Source organism: Leishmania braziliensis, chromosome 31, assembly GCF_000002845.2.
Source record: "Leishmania braziliensis MHOM/BR/75/M2904 complete genome, chromosome 31".
Classification (NCBI taxonomy): domain Eukaryota; phylum Euglenozoa; class Kinetoplastea; order Trypanosomatida; family Trypanosomatidae; genus Leishmania; species Leishmania braziliensis.
Genome location: NC_009323.2, coordinates 1,383,181 through 1,405,408, shown reverse-complemented (window position 1 = coordinate 1,405,408; position 22,228 = coordinate 1,383,181). Strand labels below are relative to the sequence as shown.

Below are 22,228 nucleotides of genomic sequence, written 5' to 3'. Positions count from 1 at the left end.
GAGGTGCGGTTGTTATGAGCTGTGCAGCGGGGCCCAGCGCCGCCCTCTCGTTGCTTATTCGAAGCCTCATTTGTTTCTCGTCTTATTTTCCTCTTCGCCTCGCATGACGTTGGGCCATGCACGGGGCGCTTTGCTCCCGCCCTCTCCTCTGTTTTTTTCCCTTTTCGTGTTGTGGAGCCCCGGTGTCTCGGTGAGCGCGCGTGTAGTCGCGTCACCGCTGCGCCGTATCGGCACTCTTCGCTTGTCATCGTTTTCTTTGCTTCGCTCCTTTACCTTCCTCTCCTTCCACTCACACGTATGCATTGCGGCCCGCCCCCCCCCCCCTCCTCCCTCTCTTACTGTTACCTCTTCTTGTGTCTTTGCGGGTTGCCGAACTGTGATGTCTTGAGATGACTGTGCCGACCCAGCGCTGGAGAGGAACGCAATGACATATTTTGGTCTCTCTGCCGCTGTATGGGTTGTGCCGCCGTGGTGGATTCATCTGTGCGTGTGCGGGTGTGTGTGTGTGTTTGTGTGTGGGTGTGTACGTGTGTGGGTGGACGTGTGGGTGTGTTAGCGCCTTATTATTATTTTTTTTTTTTGGAATGGGAGGAAGTGGTGAATCTTCATCTGCGCAACTCTCCCTCCCTCTCTCTCCCTCCCTCTCCCTCCCTCTCTCTCTCTCTCTCTCCCCCACGTTATGAGTTGGCTCTTGCGCGTGCCACACGTTGTAGATTGGCTTTAGGTGTGTACAGGAATGCGTTTTTTTGCATGTAGTGCGTGAAAAGGAGCCGCAGCTTCTGCCGTTATCTACACGCCTTTATTGTGTAAAAAAAAAAAAAGAGGAGCGCTATACTTGAAAAAAAAAAAACGCCTGCGATCGATCAGAGACAGAAACATGGAAGCGCCCCTTCTTCCAGTGAATGGTTCGTACTCCTTATTCTCGAACCCCACTCGAAGAGCGCAGATATAGCTCAGCTGAGCAGTACGGCGACTGTTGTGCGTCTCATGATCCGCCACCAGCACTCTTACCATAAGACCTGTGCGTGATGAGCAGCGCAGATTGCATTGGCTGCAAAGAAAAGGGACGAGGCGCTCTCGTCGCTGCTCCGCTCAAGCGCCTAAGTACCCCTTCAGGAGGCATTCAACGACACTCGTCCACACTCTGCAGCCTACCCGGAATACACACACACACACTACTGAGCCATGACGGGTATACTCCCCAGTGACAGCCCTCTCTCTCTCTCACACACCATCCTCTTCTCATCTCCCTTTTCTGCTTGCCCATTATTATTCCTACGCATCACAACTCCCTTTCGATGTTTTTCTCCCACCGCACCGTTGGTATTCGAAGCTGGAGTTGCTCGAGTCGGAGTTCTACTCGCGGAGGACTCATGATGAGCAGAGGTGTATACTGGCATACGGCGCCGGTGTCTCTCCACATCTCTTTCGAAGCTGCCCGCTCGACCAGCCCTAACCGTGACGTCCTCAAGAGCACCCGCAGCACTGCGGGGCGGCATCATCAGCAGGTGGCCTCGTCGCCACCACTCAGTGCCAAGGCAGCAGAGCACATTATCTTCTTTGGTGCCACCGGTGCCTTCGTGCATGCGGCACCGCTGCGCATCACCGCCACAGAAATAGAGCGAACTGACGCGGAAACATCAAAGGCGACAGAGGCGCCAAACGCCGCCGTTCGTTTTGCACGGCCTCCGACATTATCCGCAGACACGACAACGGCCATCGTTTCCGAAATGTCTGTAGCGGAGGCAGCAAGGAAAGATGAGGAATGGGTCGATGCCGTGGATGAGGAGGCCATGGCCTTCTTCGGCGATGAATGACTTGCACGCGGGAACGGGTGAAACGAGAGGGACAGGGAGAAAACAACGCGTATGTAGCTGCGTGGTGCAACCGTGCAGCTCGACTGCCTTTGCCGAAGCAAATCGAAAGACGCACTTCGCCTGTCCCCCCCCCCCTCTCCGCCGTCAAAGGAAAAAAAACGTCCAAAGACTCACGAGGGACGAGAAGCCGCTCACGGCTACAGTGCCTCTCTTGCACTAAGCGCACAAGAGGTATTAAGATCCACTATCGTGTCTTCCGCAATTCCCTCCCTGGGCTCCACCCCCTTCTCAGAACTCCATCTAGGGAGACTTTCTCAGCCTCTGGCACCTTCCCCCTTATCCCCGTTCAGCCGATGCGTGACGCTGCACTTGCAAGCAGATGATTGGAGTCTAGCCTTCCTGCACTCACGCTGCACCCTCCGCTGTGCATCAGCTTATGGGTCTCTCCTCTCTTCCACCTCTTTCCTCTCCTCTCGTACTTCTCCCTTTCGCTCTTTCCCTCGTTCACGTGCACTCGTTGGCCGTGTCTGGGGTGTACATCGCCCCCTCCCTCCCCCCCCCCCCACACACATACACATACAACAAAACACCGAAGAATGTTGTTCGCTTTCGCTCTTCACTTTCGTATCTCCTTTTTAGCTTGTTGTTGTCTTTCTTCCCCTTCCAATACTGTCTTTCGCTGCTTCCACACACGCCCGCTCACTGCACCTCGATTTGTGCGTGCCCCTCCGTGTGCGTGTGTGCGTTTCTTTGCTTCCTTCCTCTCTCTCTCTTGGACGTGCGTTCGACTCTCCTAATTCCCTCCTCCCCCCCCCCCTCCTCCCCTTCCCTTCCTTCTCAGACTACAGCGCACGGCCTGTAGCACCTTGTCCCTCGTGCACGTGTGCACGTCGGGAGTTGCTGGCTGGGTTGCACGGATAACACTCGCCGATCGGCCAGCGCTAAGAAACGAAAGAGGACAGGCTCGCATCATTCACCGTTAGGTAAGCGATCCCTGATTAGACCCCATCGCAGCTGCTGCTGGTCGTACACGCGACCACAGCAGGGCCACAAAGAAAAGATATACGAGAGAAAGAGAAAACAACAACTGACCACACATACTCCCTTGAGAATACACCTTGTCGACGCCGCCATCACCCCTCTCCACGACCCTTCACTCCACACCTTCGTTTTCTCTTCTCTCTTTCATTCTCTTCCACCCTCTCGGTCTGCTCTAGCGTCTTCGCTGTAGTTTCATTTACTACTACTGCTGCTTCTGCTGCTGCTGTTACTCCTCTCTTGGTGTGAGTTGTCGTAGGTGTGTCTATTGTGCAAGAGCATTTGTTTTGTATCTTCTTTTGTGTGTGTGTGTGTGTGTCTCGCTCTCGCGTTCCCCCACTCCGCTGCTGCTGCTGCTGCTGCCCAAGTCTCTTTATCTTGCTCCTGTCACTCTCTCTCTCTCTCTCGTCCCGCTTCGTCACCTGTTTCGTTGCTGTCGTCATTGTTCTCTGCTTGATTCAGCTCTCTCCTTCTCTGAGTTATTTGGATATATCGTTTTTTGTTTTGTTCTTCATTGCTGAGTGTTGTTATCACTGTGGTGTCTAACGTCGCTGCTTCACATCAATCTTGCTCTCTCTCTCTCGCTCTCTCAGCTGCTTTTCTTGTTGGGGTAGCTATCAGAGGCAGCCGCTCGTAGTCTTGTCCCTCTCGCAGCGTGAGTGAGTGAGCGTGTGTGTGTGTGTGTGTGTGAGTGTGTGTGTGTGGGGAGAGAGAGCATGAGCCTGTAAGAAGGCCATCAAGAGATACGCATTTTTTTTTGCCTTTCTGCATGCGGAGTACCGGCGCGGTGCAGCAGCGAACAAAGGGGGTCGTGAAAAGGAGGGTGCACGTGCGTCGTTCCAGTCGGGCGGATCTTCTCTCGACGCCTTCATCTTAAAAGTACGTGAAGTGTATAATCCGTTGTCTCATTTTTTCCTTCTTCGTTTCTTGTGCTGGCGCAACACACCCTCACGGAGTACTCTCCTTCCCTCCCTCCCCCCTTCTCCCCTTTGTGTCTCGGTCTACCACCACCACCACCCCTCCTCCTCCTCCCTCTCCCACCACCCATACAACTCGTCGCACTGCCAGCACAATTCGCGGGTTTGTAGAATTGGGCACACTTCTGTTTACTTTTCTGTCTCGGCTAAACTACCTTTACGTTCGGGCGTGCGCTGAAGCAGTGGTGGTTTGAATTCACGAACCAGAGCGGCTACACTACTCTCTCTCTCTTTCTAACTTTCCTCTCTAAGTCCTTGTTCGTTTCTCCTGCGTACCTGGACGTGCCTGGGTGCTGCATAGTGAACCGAGTTGACCGCCTCGGACGTCACAGCCTTCTCTCCTCGCCCACCCACCACAGACACCCCAGCCATGTCGCATAACGTTCGCCCGTCGAGGTACGCCGTGTCTCAGTCAAAAGCGCGCATCTTCGTAGGTCAGCTGGAGCCCTACGTTACGGAGCAGGACCTGTACCCTGTGTTCAGCTGCTATGGCAAGATTCTGCACCTCAACATTGTGCGCCACTCGACTACGGTGACCCCCAACGAGGAGCGCCGCATCCCAACAGCGTTTGTTTGGTACGAGACGACCACGGAAGCGGACGCAGCCATCGCAGCACTGCACAACGTCTTCACCTTCTCTTCACCAGACGAGGAGGAAAACAAAGTACGCTACATTCAAGTGAGCTACGCGGACAAGAGCCCTGAGTGCACCCCGTGGGGCCGCTGGCAGAAGACCCAGGCAGAGATCATGCGCCGCACGAACCCCTCTGGCACCGGCACCGGAAGCAACAACATGCCGGGGCAGTACACCCACGTCACCAGTGGGAGCACGAGTGCCTACTCGTCGCCCGCCCTCAACACCGGCGGCGGGTATACTGTGTCTGCGAGTGGACCAGCCATCCGGTCCTCACAGTCGAGCGGTGACATCGTCTCGATGCGCTACCCGCGTAACCCATCCCGTGGCCCTCTCCCCCTGACCTCGCACATCGATCACACCGAAGCGCAGTACTACAGCAGCTACGACAACCTCTACAGCCTCGGTCATCGCAGCCAGCTCTACAGCGTAGGCAGTCCCGTCAACAACATGATGGGGTACGCGAAGCACACTGGCATGCCACCGGACAGGAGCATCAGCAGTGGCGACCTCACCCGTGGCTCGACGTCGTCCATCTGGAATGTGACCGGGGAGATGAAGAGCCCCCTTGCGGACCCGAGCCGGTTCCGCCACACCGCCCGCTACACCGTTCCAGAGCCTGACGAGGACCTCATCATGGCTGCCCCCAGCTTCACGGTGACAAGTGGGCCATAAAGTAGCGGAGTGCAGTAGAGGGCAATAGCGTGGGGTGCAGAATCCAACTCGGCAAGAGTGATGAGATCTCACCGGTGACACGGTGAAATCATGCCCCCCGCCCCCCCTTTTTTGTTCTACTGTCTTCTCCTTTGCCTGTGGGGACATCCACTCGAATGGCTGTCAGCTGACCATTGGTCTCTCTCTCTCTCTCGCTGTCGTTTCCTCTGCTGTGCGTGAGTGTGTGGGGGGTGGGAGATGAGGGATCGACCTCACACAGCGTTCCTCACTTCGCGAAAAGTGGAGGGAGTCGCATGAGGAGTGAAGGCGGTGTGGTGAGACCGGTACACACCCCCACACCGCACACCGCACACCCACACCAGTGAATCATAATCACCTCTCTTATTTGTTGTTAGCTTTCCTTTGTTCTTGGGGGGCTGATGTTTGCGAACTCACGTGGGATTAGACGCGTGCCCCACTATGGCTGTTTCTTTGCAGGTTCTGTGCAACCCCGCGGGCTGACATGTTCTCGAAACGTGTCCACGCGCAAGCCTATGCACAAGCTGATGCCTATAGGCCCAATGCGTTCCGCTGAGACGGTGTACGTGTACGTGTATGTGTACGTGTACTTGCATGTATCACTGTTTCATTTTTCTTCCTCTCGCTTTCCTCTTATTCCCTTTCCCCTCCGCTCTTCCTCCTTCCGCGTTGTGATGTGTTCAGAGAGAGAGAAGAAGAAGGGAACTCGGGAACGATAGAAGCTGTTCGTGGCGTCCCCTTCTCCACTCCTCTCCTCGCTCTCTTCTCCTATTTCGTGCTGTCCGTGCACCTGCTACCCCCCACGCTGCCTGCCTCCGTTGCCTCTCTTTGTTTTTTGCTCACGTCTTTTGCCGTACATCGCTCTCAGGGTGCGAGGATGATTTAGATACGCGCGTGTTCTTCTGTGGTCATCTTCAGCTAGCGACAGGATTTGCCTTTCCCCCGTAGTTGCTGTAGATGTTCTGTGGCGGCACGGAGGTCTCCGACCCCCTCCCGCCCACCCTCAGAAACAAAGAACAAAAAGGAATCATTTGGCTCTGTGTGGCCCTCTCTCTTTGGCGCTCTTCCCTTGTTTATTCGGTGTGTGTGTATGTGGGGGGGGGGGGGGGTGACTGTTGGTGTAATCGCTTGGGATGGTGACTCTGTTTTAACCAGCGTGCGCATGGTGGTGTGCCCTGCTCGTCTGCATAAGTGTATGGTCACGGGGGGGTGCTGCGCAGCGTCTCTCTGCATGTGGATGGGCGTGACTCACTCGAGGGGGCCAAACACGTCGCAATGCGGCCCATTTTGGGGGTACGCAGTTTGCTGCTCAAAGTCGACGCGCAAAGTGGTGGGCAGTCCTACACACAGCAGTAGCACACAGGAGGGGGGCATCCCCACGTTTACTAAAGTGTGTGTGTGAAGCGTCTGTCTGGGCGTCTCGCATTTCTTTTGTTTCTTCGGCGTAGGTGCGGCTTTGATTAGTTGTGTAGGTGTGCTTAAGTTCTGCGTGTGAGTCTTCTATAAGTGCAAGCAATAGCGCGCAAAGATGCAAGGGGAAAAAAGCCCCCAAGAAAAGCGGGCGGGCAGGGGGCGGGCACAGGGGTTGAAAGTCTTTGCTGCTCTTCTCCATCACATCTGTGCTTGCGGGTGTGGGTGTGGGGGTCTCTCTCTCCCCTCTCCTCCTGCCTATTCCATTCTTCTCCAGTGTAGCTGAAAAGCTCGCAAGTGTGCCTGTGGCTCAGTCTCTCTCCCTCCCTCATCACCCTCCCTCGGCTCCTCTCTCCTCCTCTTTACTTCAGAAGAGCAAAGAGTCACACACACACACACACACTATGAAGACGATTGTGGGTCGCATCTGATGTGCGAATGGGCATGCCTGCACGCTTGAAAGCAAAAGTCAATGGCGCACCAGCACGTCTCGTCTCGATGTACCGATGCACGCGTGTAGGGCTGTTCGGCCCCGTGCCGCCCTTCTCTTTTCTAGCTCGCTATTGTTTTTTGCGTGAGTTCGTTCTCTGAGGTCTTCTCTTCTGTGCGTCTGGCACTACGCATCTCTGCGTGTGCTTCTGCACAGTAGTACGTGCAATCCGATGACTCCTCTGTTTGGTCGCCGCTCCCCACCGCTATCATTGACATCCCTCTCCACTTCCGTCCCCCTTCCCTCCTAACACGGCGGCTCGTCCCGTCCTCGAACGTGAAGGCGTGTGCCTGTGCGTGTGTCGTGGTGCGTAGAATGGAGCCCCCGATCTGCAGAACAACGGCAAGCGCCAGAGCAGCGCATCATTATTGAACCAATAGGTCGCACCCAGGATTGATCAGTTATCATGTTTAACTTCAGCGGCACGAAGGCGATGTGGGTCTGCTACGCTGACCGGGCCAAAACACCTTCTGTCGAAGCACAGTTGCGCGTGTGTACGTGTCTCGGTGACTTTTCAGGCGATGCTGTTTTTGGGGGGTTTCTGCTTGTTTGCCTGGTTGAGGTGTCGCGCCAGCCACCACCGCGAATGTTACCGGTGAGCGAGACAACACACACGCTCTGACGGAATGCCTCTGCCACGCACTACAAACTATCCCCACTGCGGTTCTCTCCTCTCCTCTCCTCTCCTCTCCTCTCCTCTCCTCTCCTCTCTCTTCCCTTCCCTCCGCGACTCGGCGACATCACTCGCACGTGCCTGCAAAGTCCCCTGTAAAGGAGCATCAGCGAGGAGGAAACAGTGCAGAGAAGACGCCTACGATACACAACCTCAACTCTTTTGTTGGAACTTTCCCTGCCCAGCCACCGCTCTCATCCATCCGAGCAAGCAGCTGTCAACTCTGTTGCGTGTGCCCTGTGCTGTGTGTGTCTTCCTCTCCTCAGAATCTGCATAGACCCCTTTTCACAGGCTGTACGGCGTGTCCGCGTGTACGTCTGCGATCAACCCGCCTAACACACATCACTTCCCCTCCTACCCCATAGACATCGAGGCCAACCACCTCCCCTCCCCTCATAGAAACACCTCCCCTCCCCTCCCCTCCCCTCCTCCTACAGACGCATCGATTTGAGTCTCCGCCGACGGCACGCACGCACATCACACGCCACGACTCCCGACAGTGTTGTCAAATTTATCGGCACATACTCGTTTGCAAATCTGACTGTGTGTGTGTGGGTGTGGGGGTTACCTGTTCACTGTCTTTCTATCGACATAATGGCACCGCGCCGATCTCGCGCCAAGCGTCTTCACCTCCTTGGTGTAGATCGGCGCCATGTAGCGCAGCCCTCCCCGGCTAATCGAGTGGCAGTGGCCTCGCCGGCAGTGCCGCCGCCCGGTGCGACCGCCCCTGCGGCGAAACCGCCAACGTGTGTGGAGCCCCCTCTCGCCGCGTGTGTGAAACCAGAGGCCACTTCGGCGGAGCCCGGAGCGACTGCTGCCGCTGAAACCCCGGCAGCGGCAGCACCTGATTCCACACCTGCTTCGACTCTCCGTACAGTAGAGCACACTACAGAGGCGCAGGTTCTGGCTGACGTGAAGGCGGCTCCCGTAGCCACAAGTGCCTCTGCAGTGCCCGCTGGTAAAGCGCTGACAACAGCTGCTTCAGTGTCAGCAGTGCCATCGGTACAGTCAGCACGAGCAGCCATCAGTGCACACCGCAGACGACTGCGTGCTAAGCGACACGCGACGGCGGCTCTTGCGCGCAAAGCCAAGCACCACAGAAACATTTCCGCACCGCAGCAGGCGATCAGTTTCTCCAAGTTGTTTCAGCCGTCCGCTCCTGCACGGACTTCAGAGATGGCGTCTACCGCAGCAGCGGGGGCGCCGGCAACTGAGGCTGCAGTTAAGCCGATCTCGGTTGCAGCACAGCCAAACATCACGCAAGCGAACTTCACCGCGTCAGAGCTAACGGAACCAACAGCTGCTACGGAGGTGGCGCCCCTTCCAGCACCAGCGCCGATCACCATTCCCCACCGCGCCACTATCAGCCGCATTCCGAAGAAACGGAAGTTCTTCGCAGAACTGGATGACAGTGTGACCGCACCAGCAGCCGAAGCAACGCCACTCGCTTCCTCGAAAAGACATCTTCTGACCTCTGACGCTGCAGTGGCCCCACGTGGCGCCGTCGAAGCGGGGACGGCGGCACTTCCGGCGCGCGAGGCTCCGCCTCTCGCTCCACCTGTGACGCCAGCAGCTGTGGTGGAAGAAGTGACCGAGAAGACCTCCGCCGTCGCTGATGATCTGCCTGCTCCGGCTGCTGCGCGTCGCATGGCAACTCACCGCATTTCAAAGAAGCCTGCGAGAGGGGCAACGGGAAACCCCACGAACAGCAGTGGCGCCCTTCTTCCTGCCGAAACTACACTTGAAGCAACGCTGGCAGCAGCAGCAGCCGTGACCAAAAAAGCACCTGTCTTCAATGCAGCTACGCTCACCATTCCCGAGACGTCCGCGGTTCCAACTCCACCCGTCGTGGGGGCGCCTTTGGTGGAGCTTCCGCAACGTTCTGCGCCCTCATCCCCTCCACTCACGGCACCAGAGATGACCTCTGCCGCCACCGTCGCATCAATGGGCCGTGCCACCATGAGCCGCATCTCGAAGAAAAGGAAGCGCTTCTTTGCAGAGCTGGACGACCCCCCAGCGAGCGACGCAACTCTGCCGATTCAGGAGACCTTAACTGTGCCTGCAGATCCGAGTGCTGCAGTGACTCTGAACGACACTGGCACCGCAGCTACGATAGCGGTAGTGGAGCCGACGGCACCGACGGCACCGACGGTGGAGGCCGCGGCAGTCCCTCCAGCTGCGGCGGTAGCCGTGGCAGAGGCAGTGTTGGCAAAACCGACAGCCACGCAGGGAATGGTGAGGCGTCGCAGCAGAAGACGGGGAAGGCTCCCGCCGCGGACCGCAGTGGAAGAGGCACTGACAGCTACAGAGAAGCTTCCTTCTGAGTCCACTGCGTCTACGCTTGCGACGCCAATTGCTGAGGCGACGTTAGCTGCAGTGACGGAGTCTGTTCAGGGAGCCGAAGTCGCCGCTCCTGCAGAGTCCGCTGGCGAGACGGTCGCGACAACAGAGGCAGTTCCGCCCGTGGAGGCGGTCGCTCCTCCCGCTGCTGTGCGCAAGCGAGGTCACTCAAAGCCGCAGAGCTCAAAGGTGAAGCGCCTTACTGCCGCAGCGATTCGGCGGCGCGAGCTGGCGGCGTACAACCGCATCCCAAAGCGCTTCCGCCCTCCAGTGGCGCCACGACGGGTGTTTCCTACGCCAGCGACAGAGCAAGAGGGCGCGACCGCGCTGACAGATGCCTCAGCTGCTACCTCCGTTGTGGAAGCAGTGGAAGTCACCGAGACACCGCAGCCGGCGGCGGTGAGCACAGCGCAGACGGAGTCGGTGAAGGCTGTACCGGAGATGTGCACAGAGCGAAAGACAACGGCTGCGGTTGAGGCTATCGCCGACCCACCCGCGGCCGAGGCTTCGCAGCCTCCACCAGGGGCATCTACCGCTTGGGGAACCGCAGCGGTGGAACCGGCAGAATGTCTCACAGAGACAACGAAGAGTACAGCCCTCCCCACAGCCTCAGTAGAGGAGCAACGCCTGGTGGGTCATGGGCGTGGGGCACCTAAGAGCAGGAGGATCCGCATGACGCCGTCGCCCAAGAAGCGCTTCTTCACTGCCCTCGAGGAGGTGCCGACTGCCAACCTCGCCAGGGTGGAGGCGGCGGCGGTGGTCACAGAGACGACCGCCGCTGCGGGGGAAGTGCAACCTGCCGTTCCTCAGTCGCATGCAGGTGTGGCGGCGATCCACTCTTCGCTTCAAGTGGCAGGTGATGACACGATGGTGGATGCCGATTTAACTGCAGTGGCAGAGGAAACGGCAACACCGCAGCGCGCCCTGAACACCGGAAGCGAGGCTGCCTCTGCCACAGCAGCAGTGGAAGAGGCATCCACCGAGGCGCCGCAGCCGATGGCGGAGCAGCAGCCCACCGCGACCACCTCGGCGGAGGAGACTCCCTTTGAGGCGGTCGACGCCTTTTGTATTGGGGACGCAGCGCCTGCCTCAGAGGCAGCCGCGGCGCACGCACAACCGCCCGCCCCTGCCCAGCGGAAGGTGATCCGCTTCACAAATGTGCGGGACATGCTGAAGGCGATTCGCAAGGCAAAGCAAGCAGGCAAGCGCGGGAGTGCAAAGAAGCGCCTTTATGGGAAGTCGTCGTTGCCGCACCTCGCCACCACCGTCACGGATGCGATCGATGAAGTTGTGAGTGCGGAGGCGTCGTCCTCGGCTGCCGAAGCGACTCCGTCTGCGGAGGAAGTCGGCGCAGAAATCGGTGCACCACCACCGCACGAGGTGGAGGCGATGACGGCTGTGGCGAAAACAGACGCTCCCGCAGCGACCGAGCAGCAGACGGTGGGAGAGGCCGCCCCAGCAGCGGAGGTCGAGGAGATGAACGTCGAGGCGACGACGACGACGGCGACACCCGAGGTGACTGAGGCATGCTCAACAGCACCTGTGAACAAGGAAGCAGTGCAGTCGCCAGAGACGCAGCCGTGTGCAGAATTTCTAATGTCACCAGCGCAAGCAGCAGTCGCGGCCCCCGCAGAGGACCTCCCGCCAGTTGCCTCCTCTTCCCCATCTCCTGCGCGGCGCCAGGCGGCGAAGCAGAAGATCAAGAAGCACGCAAAGCTTGCTGCAGCACGGCTAAACAAGCATCAGACTTACACTGTGTCGGCCGCAATTCCCTTGGCAACAGATTACACCCCAGCAGAAACGATGGACGCGCCGCTGGTGGAGGCAGTGCATTCCGCTGCGGAGCCGTTCGCGCCTCCTGCAGAAGAGGCGTCTGCCGCAACACTTGTGCGCCACGCCGCGCTGATGCTGCCAAGCGGCAGGGTGGTGATGGAGTCGTTCACGGACGATGAGATGGTGCTTCGACGCACGACCCTTGATGACAGCTGGGATGTGGGGCTGCGATTCGACTGGCAGGAGCGCACGCTGACCATCTCGTCATTCCCCACATTTGAGGAGACCGACAAGCGGGCGGCTCACCCGTTTGTGCAGAGGTTCAAGTCGAGGCCACGGTGGCTGCTGATGGAGGTGAACGAGGCGAGCGCGGCGCACATGAAGAGGGCACTGGACTCCATGAATCGTAGCTTAACAGCACGCTTTGTCTTTCGCCATTTGAGGTAAGAGGCGAAGGCAAATCCACAGATTTGCATGTGTGTGCGCACCTTTGTTTCTCCGACTCCACTGCCCCTCCACTCCCCTCCCCTCCACCCCACCCCCTCGTCCTTGACGTTGTGACTCGTCGGGTCATCCATTGATGCAGCACGCTGGTTAGGGATTTGGGGTATGGGTGTGCCTGTGCATGCCATGCCCTCGCCCTTTCGCTGCGATGAGTGGCGTAGCATACTGTGGTGTGTTGCTGTGTCCTTTCCATTGTCTGTGTTGTTCTTGTCTTTCCTTGACTGGGTATTTCCTTGCGGTGATGCACATGATTGTTTCATAGAAGCGCTGCTGTGACGGCTGTTGCCGCCGCAGCAGCAACCAAAGAAGAGCTGAGTGCATGAAGGGACAATACACGGGTGAGGGTCAACTCCCCCATCCTACGATAACTCGTGCCAGGCAAAAAGTGTATGTCGTGTCAGTAAGTGGCGTCACGCTCGAGTGACTGTGTGCATGTGTATGTAGAGAGAGGGTATAGAGAGGAGTGTCGGCGCTCTTGATCGCTGTCCTCCACCGTCCCTCCCCCCCTCCATCACCCATAGATTCCCTACAGAGGGGTCGACCAGGAGTTACTCCGTGCTTGTTAGTATACGTGAGTATCTGTGTAGCGGTCCTGATCATCTCCACCCCCCCCCCTCTGACTTGGCCTAGCTGTCGTCTTCTTGGGTATGTCTGCGTAGGCGTGCCGTTTCAGCCTCTCTTGTCTCGCGCGTGGACCCGCTGAGGGTGTGCCCCTCTCAGCTTTGTTTGAAGGGAGTGAAGAGTTGTGTTCGCTTTTGTCTATACCCCTCCCCCCCCCTCCCCTCCCCCTCCCTCCTTCGTTGCCGTGTTGATGGTGATAATCGTCGCTTCGTGCTTAGCGGGCATGGGCACCGTCGCCGCTTCTGTTTGTGCGTGCAGTGGTGACGGGCTGTCGATTTATTACTCTGGCCTATCCTCTTGTTCCGTCCTTGTTGGTTTGTTTCGGTAGTGGATACGCAAAGCTGACTCGTGCCTGAATGGGGCGTGCGGGGCAAGTGGGACCGCGATGACTACGCGGTGCACCTACTCTCCGGAGCTGCTATTGTTGTACCTCAGCATCTTCGCCCTCCCCCCGGCTGATGGTCATCACACCCTCAGTGTGGATGGCCACTGCATAGCCTGGCTGCTCCCGTTGCCCAACACCACACCTTGCTACTCTTTCCCTTCCCCTCCCCCGCTCCTACCATCCCCCACCACACACCTCGCGTTCTCTTCTCCCCCTCTTCTCCTCCTCCGCTTTCTCGAGGACGCAGCCCCATCGTGTCTGGGGACTTCTCGCGTGGTCACCTTCCATAAGAGCCCGTACACGGCCCCATCACTGCACGCACCCCCGAACAAGCAAACAAGCAAGCTAACATACATAGACCGCTGTTGATCGACAGCACTTAAACCCCCTCTCTTCTTTGCACCCCTGCGAAGTAAACGCAGACACAGCACCACCGCTAGACATCCTTTCCTCTAGCTAGACTCTTCCCGACCGACCCCAGCTCTTTTACACTCTCATGTCGGCTCAGCCGTACTCTGGGCTGCGGTCCACCACACCGCCGCTGTACTACCGTAGACCCGAGGGCATCGCGCCGTCCTACTACACAGTTCCAGCAAGGGAGGTTGAGGGACTGCGCATCCCCTCCTCCCTCCCTGCTGCCGCTATGGGCTCTGGAGCACCCACCACCGTAGCCAGTGAGCTCCCACGGACCAGTACGAGTCTGCTTCCCTCAGTGGATCGCAGCTCTGTTAATCGCGCTCCTACTGCGATGACCACGGCGCCGACGCCGTCTTCACGCCTCTCCGGCTACGCCATGCCCTCGGTGGTGAACCCCTACTCTCAGGGCACCTCGCAGCAGCTGGCGATGGCACACGTGGCAGAGCCCGTCAACCCCTCCTCGTACCTGCAGCAGGCCAACGCGATGAGCAGGTGGAGCTTCCAGCCGCCGCCACTGCAGCAGCCGCAATACCCTACGCTCGACCCCGTGGCTGCTCGCGTAGCCGCCATCGATGCCGAGGAGGCGGCCATGGCTGAAGAGGAGATGGCGCTGCGAGCCAAGCTGGTGGAGCTGCAGGTGGAACGGAAGCGGCAAGAGGAGGAGCAGCTTTACCTCAGCCGCGGGTGGGCGCAGATGCTCGAGAACGAGGAGCGCTACTACACGGAGCCTGTGATCGACTTGAGGCCGGACATTATGGCGAGAGAACAGCAGTGTGCCATGCTACACAACCACCTCCAGCAGGTGGAAGCGCAGGCCCAGCACGCGCAGTCGCAGCTTCAGGGGACTGAGTACATCCTGCGCGATGCGGAGAGCTTCGAGCAGGAGCGAAGGAGGGTGCAAGACGCCTTTCAGGACGTGGAGCGGCGCCGGCGCGAGTGTGTTGCTCGGGCGGAGCGTTACTTCGACGTAGAGACGAAGCGGGTCGTGGAGGGCAATAAGGCGATGCGCAAGCTGGACAGCCAGCTGCACGAGATGACGCAACACGGCCTGTTGGCGCAGCTGCAGGACAACAACCGCCACCTCTCCTCCGGTCGTAGATCTGCGTCTCGCGCGGTCACCTTTGCGCCTGACAAGAGCATCGTGCTCGACTTGGGGTACGAAGAGTCCGCTTCCTCGGCAGAGCCCGTGACTATTGACGACGAGAGTTGCGGCGTGACAAGCAGCTACACCAGTGCGCACGGCACAGCTCTTCAAGACGAAGGGAACTCGGCGTACGCGTTTTGTGGACTGCCAGACGAGGACATTGGTGGCACGAGCGTTGCCTTCTCCCTGAACGACACCAAAGACTCGCTGATGAAACGGCGCAAGGTGGAGATCGCTTCCGTGTAGTTTCGCCTACGTTGCCTGCCGCGGCTACTATTTTTTCACTCGGGTGCTCGTGTGTGAGCTGGCCCTGCCATAGACCGCCTTCATCCCTCTTTGCTGCTCTCAGCTTCTGCGCAGGTGGAGTGGAGGTCGCTCCTCCTCGCTCTTCTCGTATTGGTTTCTTGTTAGATCTTCGTTTTGTGGGCTCTTTGATCGGCCTCTCTCTCTCTCTTGTGTTTGGGGCTCTCTCTCTCTCGGCCTACCGTAGATGTCCTCACTCGCCGCGACGTCTCCCCTTCTCGTGCACTTTTGATGGTTCCTCCGACATTTTCTGTCGAACTCCGCATCGCCGCGTCTTGGTGTTCGTACGAATGTGCGACGCGGCTGGGCGATGGAGTAGCCAATGAGTGAGAAGACTACTTTGAAAAAGCGCACGCTGCAGTACACATCGAAGGCTCGTCGCGATAGCCGCTGTGCTCGCTACTAATGATCTTCAGCGAAGCCTAGCACTGCCCCATGAAGCCGCGCTGCAGTGGGCTCAGCGCCGGCGCACGACGCGATGCGAATATGGCATGTGCATCCATCTCGTCAACCCTGTCCCTCGCTACCAAGTCTGTCTGCAGCCTCTCTCGTGCCCTTCAAGTCAGTCGCGATGCCGCCTTTTGCTGTCAGCTCCCATTCCAACGCCTCCGCCCTATCTTTTACTTCGCAATGCCATCATCAGACGCGCGCAGCAACACTTATTCCTGTGGTTTGTTGCGCCAGCAGCAGCCCCCACACAGGCGAGCCGAGAGCGAAAGAGAGCGTCAGTGGCAGAGGCTCATTGCCCATTCGTTTTCTTTCTGTCGCAGCAGACACTGCCACCACCCGCTGCCCCCCTTACACCAACGGCCACAGGCACCATCTGTGTGCTGAACCCTCGCACGCTTTGGTTGATACTCAATCACTCTCATCTGTCAACCAAGCACATCCACACAATGCGGCAGCTAAAGCGCCTGGACGTTTTCCCAAAGTTTGACCGCAAGTTCGAGCAGGATGCGCGGCACCGCACCGTGTCGGGCGGCATTTTCTCTGTTGTCGCCATTGTCGTCATTTTGTGGCTCCTTGTTGGCGAAGTCCGCTACTTCCTCTCCATCGAGGAGCACCACGAGATGTTTGTCGACACCGAGGTTGGGGGTGACATGCGGGTCACGGTCAACGTCACTTTCAACCACGTGCCGTGCGACCTCATCACTCTGGACGCCGTGGATGTCTTTGGCGTCTTTGCAAACGATGTCGAGGACAACACGGTGAAGCAGCGCATTGATGCGGCAACGGGGCAGGTGATCAGTGCTGCACGCGCCGTGGTGGATGAGAAAAAGGTGATAACCAAGGCAATCGATGCGGACGGGGTGGAGAAGGAGAACTGCCCCAGCTGCTACGGCGCCGAGCGCAGCCCGGGAGACTGCTGTCACACCTGCGAGGATGTCCGGCAGGCGTACGCACAGAAAGGGTGGAGACTGAACGTAGACGACATTAGTGTCGAGCAGTGCGCCGAGGATCGCATCAAAATGGCCACTGCCGCTTTTGGAAAGGAGGGCTGCAACTTGTACGCGACTTTCGCAGCCTCGCGCGCCACTGGAAGCCTGCAGTTCATTCCAGGTCGCATGTACCAGATGCTTGGTCGGCGGATGCACGATCTCATGGGGAGCGCCGCTCGCAAGCTGGACCTCAGCCACACCGTGCACACCCTCGAGTTTGGCGAACGCTTCCCAGGTCAGCAGAATCCGCTGGACGGCACCGCGCAAGGGTCCGCCCTCAGCGGGGACGCGAAGGATGCGATGAACGGCCGCTTTAGCTACTTTGTGAAGGTCATCCCGACGACGTACCAGCGTTATTCTCTCATCACGGGCCTGCAGGACACGGTGGAGTCGAATCAGTACACGGCCACGCATCATTTCACCCCGAGTGCGGCAACGAAGGCGGCATCACAGACGCCGACGATGCAGGAGATCGTTCCAGGTGTGTTCATGACGTATGACCTCTCCCCTGTGCGCATTCTGGCTCAAGAGAGGCATCCGTACCCCTCCGTGATACACTTTGTGCTGCAGCTGTGCGCAGTGTGTGGTGGAGTGCTGACTGTGGTGGGCCTGGTGGACTCGATGTGCTTCCATAGTGTCCGCAAGGTCCGCAAGATGTGTACGGGGAAGCAGCTGTAGTCCATCGGCGAAGCGAAGCAGACGAAACTCGGTGGAAGCAAAGTAAACGCACCGCAGGTGTGACGCTCACAACGGGCAAGAGGACAGGGGGTGCGAGGGTGAGTGAGTGGGGTAAAGCTGCACCCCTCGCATGGCTGCTGGTCTGCTCTGCCTAGTCATCACCATCGCTTCCTCTCTTCACACATGTACCCTCAACAGCCCCACCCGGTTGCTGTTTATTGTTTCTTAGGGGTAAAGGAACGCTGCATGGTGCCCAATACGCCTATCTCCTTCCGCCCCCCACCACCTCTGTGAAGACGGAAAGGAGAACGAATGGCCTCCCCTCTGTGAACTCTGTCTTCCTCTCTCTGTCTGTCTCTTCATCCTCCGTGGTCTCGGCTGTTGTTGTTGTTCTTGGACCCCTTGTACCCCTTGGGGTGACTCATACGAGATGGCATTAACGCACACACACAAAGCCCGGCATCCTACTGGCGTGTGTGTGTGTGTCTGAGCTTTTGTGTACGAGCTCACCCCAGACCCTCACACTGTTCCACCACGCGTAGCTGAGCCCCACCACCCTCATCACGTGCCCCCCCCCACTTTACTCTGATATGACCCCCTTTCGTCGGGCTGCAAGGGGCGGTGCGTTGGCACCGGTGTGCAACATGGCTGCGGCCCTCCTGCTGCTGCTGCTGCTGTTCTGCAGCCCGGTCACCGTCACGGCCGCCACGTACGGGTCGAAGATAGAGGCAGGGGAGACGGAGTGCTACACCGAAATCGTAGAGGCGGGTGGCACGCTGGGCTTTACCTTTCGCGTCACCGACGGCGGCGCCTTCGATGTGAACGCCGTGATGAAGGTGCGATCCACGCCGCCGGTGGACAAGACAACGGAGCTGAGCCGTTTTCACTACAACGCCCGGTTTGCCGGGCTGCGGGACCGACAGCGAGAAACAGTGCTGAACACGTGGCAGCGCGCCACCGACGGAAGCTACACCTACACGGCACCATCCGTCCTGAGGACCCGCCACGGTCTGCCGGAGGAGGTGTCCGTATGTTTTGACAATAGCTTCTCTACCCTCTCGCCCAAGTGGGTGCGGTTCAACGTCATGAAGCGCGACGTGATGGAGGTGGATCCAGACGCGGTGGGCAAGGTGGAGAACGCGATGGAGGAGGAGCTGCACCGCTACGGCTCCATCCTCTTCGGCCTCGCGCAGGATGCAAACGCGCTGCAGCTCGTCGGTGAGTCGGACCGCGTGAAGCTGAACGCCCTGGCAACGATCATGGCGGCAGGACTGGTGCTGAACGTCATGGTGCTGCTGACCATGGCCACTTACCAGTACGTGTCGCTCTCGCGCTTTCTCGCTCGTCAGGTTCGTCATGGCAAGTTCACCATCTCCACAAAGTAGCGCGCGCAGAGGCAGTGGGCTCCCTCCTGTCCTCTGCGGTGTGTGCGTGGAATGGGTACCGCCGTCGTGCGTGCTGGTGACCGCAGCCTTCGCCTCTTGCCCCTCCTATGTCCTCTCTCTTTTCCTCGATGTCTACCGCTGCCCCGGTGTTGTGGGCACTGCGACACTTCCTCTGTGGGGCCACTACATTGTACGCCTGTTGTCCTTGGCAAATGCCGCACCTCCAGAAGGTGCGATGCCGCCGTGAATCAGCAACACGCCACCGGTTTTCCGCCACCTCTTTTTCGGCCTTGCATGTTTTAGCAGACCGGAGGCAGAAGATGGTGCCACAACCCCCGCTGCTTACTCGCGCATCGCCGAAACAAATCAAGCGGGGTGCGACCCACCACGCCAAGCGTAAGGTGGCCCGGCAGACGTGGAGTCTAGCTGGGCGCTTGTTTTCCACTGCCGCACCTGGTACCATGTCGACACTCTCCGCCTCCCTCCCTCTCGTCCACGCTCCCGTGCACATCTCCTTACACAGAAGCCTAACAGACGTAACACGAAGGCACGCGATGCTGCGTCGTCTGCACACACGAATCATTGGCATGGGCTCTGTCTGCGGCCTTGCGCCGTCCCCGCCTGCGGAGCTGTTTCTCAAGACTCTTCCCTCGCCATGTGACGCAGACCCTGTGAAGTACCGTCGCTTTCAGCGAGAAGAGGTAGAAAAGCACGCCGCGCAGCGGCACCTCACGACTGTTGCCGCCTCCCCGGTGAAAGCCCCAGAGCCGTTTTACGACGTGATCGATGCGGCGGCAGGACACAAGCACGTGGTCATGCTCACGCGCGAGGGTAACCTCATCACCGTCGGCAACAATCGGTACGGACAAACCGGAGCGCTGAACGCGGAAGGCCAGGACGGCGAAGGTGACGCGGCGGCTTCCCCGCCCCTCTCCCGTGGCGGCACTGGTCACAACACCCGAAGCAGCAGCGTTGTGCGTACCTCAGCCGTCGTGGCCGATCTTGACCCGCTCTACATCGACCTTGACGGGACATTCCCGCGGACCGATTCCCCCATCGTCCGCGTCGCGTGCGGCTCGAACTTCACCCTGGTCTACCAGCACGGCAGTCGCCGTGTCATCGCGTTTGGCAACAACCACATGGGGCAGCTCGGGGTGGGGCACAAGAAGCGCATAGACAGTGGGCGCGGGTTCGCGGAGTGGAATCCGACAGCGTTGTGGTGGCCAGCGGGGCAGGCGAGTGTGCTAGAGACCGTGCGCTGCGGTTTCAATCACGCAGTGGCCACGCTGAGTGATGGCGGACTCTACTCCTTCGGCTGCAACAACTGGGGGGAGCTCGGCACCGGCAACAGCGACGCGCCAATGTGGCCAACACGGATCGTGTTCTTCGAGGAGCGCGGCATGCGCGTCGCCAAGGTGGCGCTCGGCAACTCCTTCACCCTCTTTCTCACGATGGAGGGACGCGTGTTTGGGTGCGGCGCGACAAACGGCGGCCAGCTGCCGCCGAACGCGTTCGACCCGGTGCCCATCCCCCTCACACGCTCTTTCCAGCAGCACCGAAGCGACGAGGCGCCGCACGCGGTGGGCGGCGCGCCAAAGCTGATTCGCGTGAAGGACATCGCCTGCGTCGGCAGCCTCGCCGTTTTTGTTAGTGTGAAGAACGAGCTCCTGATCCAAGGGTCGCTGCCGGAGTACGGTGTCCTGATCCCGTCGCCGCGCTTCGCGGCAGTGGACCAGGCACCGGTGCTCAAGTACTTCGCCGCGCGCATGGGCGCACAAACGTCGGAGGCAGACGACTACGATATTGTAGAGCTGGTGGGTGGTCCGTCCACGCTACTGGTGCGCTACCGCAACGGCTGCGTTGCTGCCCTCGGGGCCAACACGGAGGGTCAGCTGCACAATGTCACCAAGGTACTGAATGGCAAGCGCGTCAACCTCGCGCCTGCCTTCAATGCAACGGAGCTGTTTCCGATGTTTGTGCCGGCGACGCCGCTCTGGAGCACAGCGTGGTTTGCTTCCGGCAAGGGGTTCAACCTGCTTTTTGACGGAAACGAGGCCTACAGCGTGCCCGAGACCACCGCGCCGATCGAGCTGCCGCCGGGGAGCGGCCGTACGCGTCGCACGACCACCGGCCGCCTGACGCGCCCCTCGGTGCCGCGCGAGTGAGCCGTGGGGGCCGCCCTTTTTTTGGGGCGCGCGCAAACGGGGGGCGCGGCTTCCCTCTAACCCGCACGGGGCCACGTCACCCGGCGCCAACCCCCCCTGCAACAGAGCGGGGAAGGCCGCGCAGCACACCTTTCAACCGGAAAGCCCCCAAACCCCTCCCCGTGAAGAACCAGAAGTCACCATACCCAAGTGGTTACGGGGACTGACTAGAAATCAGTTGCGATCTCGCGCGTAGGTTCGAATCCTGCTGGTGACGCTTTTCCCTCCCCTACCCTAAAAATGGGGTAGGGAAAAGGGATGCCGCGACCCGGGATCGAACCAGGGACCTTCAGATCTTCAGTCTGACGCTCTCCCAACTGAGCTATCGCGGCTTTTACTGTTCTGCATGAGACAGTAGAGGACATAGCCAAGTGGAGGGATTTCCCGCCCCCTTCCGTCGGGCGATACGGTGGCCGGGCGGCCCACGGCTTCGCCCAGACAACCCCAAAAACAAATAGGAACGAGAAGCCACAACATGGCAACACAGATGTGTCTCGTTGCCGGGCTGAGGCCACTGCAAGCGGACGCATCCCCCATAGAAAACCCTCCTCCCATTCACCTTTCCCCCGACAAAACACCAAACACCAACGCACGGCACAAGCTATTCCCAGCAAACGCCCCGCGCGCCGGGAGACAAGCTGCTCGATTCTACTGGTTTTTCAAAACGTCCCTCTTTCTCCCTCCACTCTTCACACACAGTCTGATTTTTTACAACCGGGCCTGCAGAGACGCCTCCCAGCTCCTCTATACACACACCTCCCCGCTCACCCGTCCCCTTTGCTCCGGCAAGACAATGGCGAGCTTCCTCTCACTTGAAGTAAATCTGGTGATGGTGCCTGTTCTGGTGCTTTTTCTTCTCTATTGCGTTCCTATCCGAGCCATCTCCACGACGGCAGAGCGCATCACTCGCCTCGTGGAAGGGCACAGCTTCAACGGCTTCACAATCATGTCCGCCATGGCCATCATATCGTCTTTCTCCTTCCTCTTCCACTTCCTCGAGTGGCACTCCAAGTATAATGCAAAGCAGCGCTTCACAGACATCAGCTTGCAGCTGCAGCACGACAACAAGCGGCTTCGAGTGGAACGCAACATGTACATCCAGCTTATTACCTGTGTCCTGTGCCTCGCCGTCAAGAAGTGTGCGGTACTTCAGGCCCGTCAAGAATCTCGCCAGGCAGAGCGCACTGCCGACTCTCGCTCAACTGCAGCAACTGCCCACCCTAAGACAGCCTAGTCGTGCGTTAGGCTACTCACCCTGATTGTCTGTCGTATAACTTTCTGTTTAGCTGCCGCCGTCGCACAA

At 58.9% G+C, this 22,228-nt stretch overlaps 7 protein-coding genes and 2 non-coding genes across 9 annotated transcripts; 8 read left to right on the top strand and 1 right to left on the bottom strand.

Annotated features, from left to right (window-relative positions):
* Positions 1-4,202: 4,202 nt before the first annotated feature.
* LBRM_31_3120 (hypothetical protein, unknown function) lies at positions 4,203-5,141 on the top strand (the record flags this gene model as incomplete). The annotated part of the gene is made up of 1 exon (XM_001567252.1): positions 4,203-5,141. The coding sequence occupies one exon, from the start codon at positions 4,203-4,205 to the stop codon at positions 5,139-5,141; it is 939 nt and encodes a 312-aa protein (XP_001567302.1).
* Positions 5,142-8,326: 3,185 nt separating this feature from the next.
* LBRM_31_3110 (kinetoplast-associated protein-like protein) lies at positions 8,327-12,292 on the top strand (the record flags this gene model as incomplete). The annotated part of the gene is made up of 1 exon (XM_001567251.2): positions 8,327-12,292. The coding sequence occupies one exon, from the start codon at positions 8,327-8,329 to the stop codon at positions 12,290-12,292; it is 3,966 nt and encodes a 1,321-aa protein (XP_001567301.1).
* Positions 12,293-13,851: 1,559 nt separating this feature from the next.
* On the top strand, positions 13,852-15,162 carry LBRM_31_3100 (conserved hypothetical protein; the record flags this gene model as incomplete). Its single annotated transcript, XM_001567250.1, has 1 exon — positions 13,852-15,162. The coding sequence occupies one exon, from the start codon at positions 13,852-13,854 to the stop codon at positions 15,160-15,162; it is 1,311 nt and encodes a 436-aa protein (XP_001567300.1).
* A 548-nt stretch (positions 15,163-15,710) lies between these two features.
* LBRM_31_3090 (conserved hypothetical protein) lies at positions 15,711-17,336 on the top strand (the record flags this gene model as incomplete). Its single annotated transcript, XM_001567249.2, has 1 exon — positions 15,711-17,336. The coding sequence occupies one exon, from the start codon at positions 15,711-15,713 to the stop codon at positions 17,334-17,336; it is 1,626 nt and encodes a 541-aa protein (XP_001567299.2).
* A 590-nt stretch (positions 17,337-17,926) lies between these two features.
* On the top strand, positions 17,927-18,721 carry LBRM_31_3080 (conserved hypothetical protein; the record flags this gene model as incomplete). Its single annotated transcript, XM_001567248.1, has 1 exon — positions 17,927-18,721. One exon carries the CDS (start codon positions 17,927-17,929, stop codon positions 18,719-18,721), a length of 795 nt encoding a protein of 264 aa, XP_001567298.1.
* A 554-nt stretch (positions 18,722-19,275) lies between these two features.
* LBRM_31_3070 (conserved hypothetical protein) lies at positions 19,276-20,886 on the top strand (the record flags this gene model as incomplete). The annotated part of the gene is made up of 1 exon (XM_001567247.1): positions 19,276-20,886. The coding sequence occupies one exon, from the start codon at positions 19,276-19,278 to the stop codon at positions 20,884-20,886; it is 1,611 nt and encodes a 536-aa protein (XP_001567297.1).
* Positions 20,887-21,061: 175 nt separating this feature from the next.
* On the top strand, positions 21,062-21,142 carry LBRM_31_tRNA5. Its single transcript has one exon. It is a non-coding gene; the product is annotated as a tRNA-Ser (tRNA).
* Positions 21,143-21,184: 42 nt separating this feature from the next.
* Positions 21,185-21,257, bottom strand: LBRM_31_tRNA4. Its single transcript has one exon. It is a non-coding gene; the product is annotated as a tRNA-Phe (tRNA).
* A 461-nt stretch (positions 21,258-21,718) lies between these two features.
* On the top strand, positions 21,719-22,159 carry LBRM_31_3060 (conserved hypothetical protein; the record flags this gene model as incomplete). The annotated part of the gene is made up of 1 exon (XM_001567246.1): positions 21,719-22,159. The coding sequence occupies one exon, from the start codon at positions 21,719-21,721 to the stop codon at positions 22,157-22,159; it is 441 nt and encodes a 146-aa protein (XP_001567296.1).
* Between the last annotated feature and the right edge of the window lie 69 nt (positions 22,160-22,228).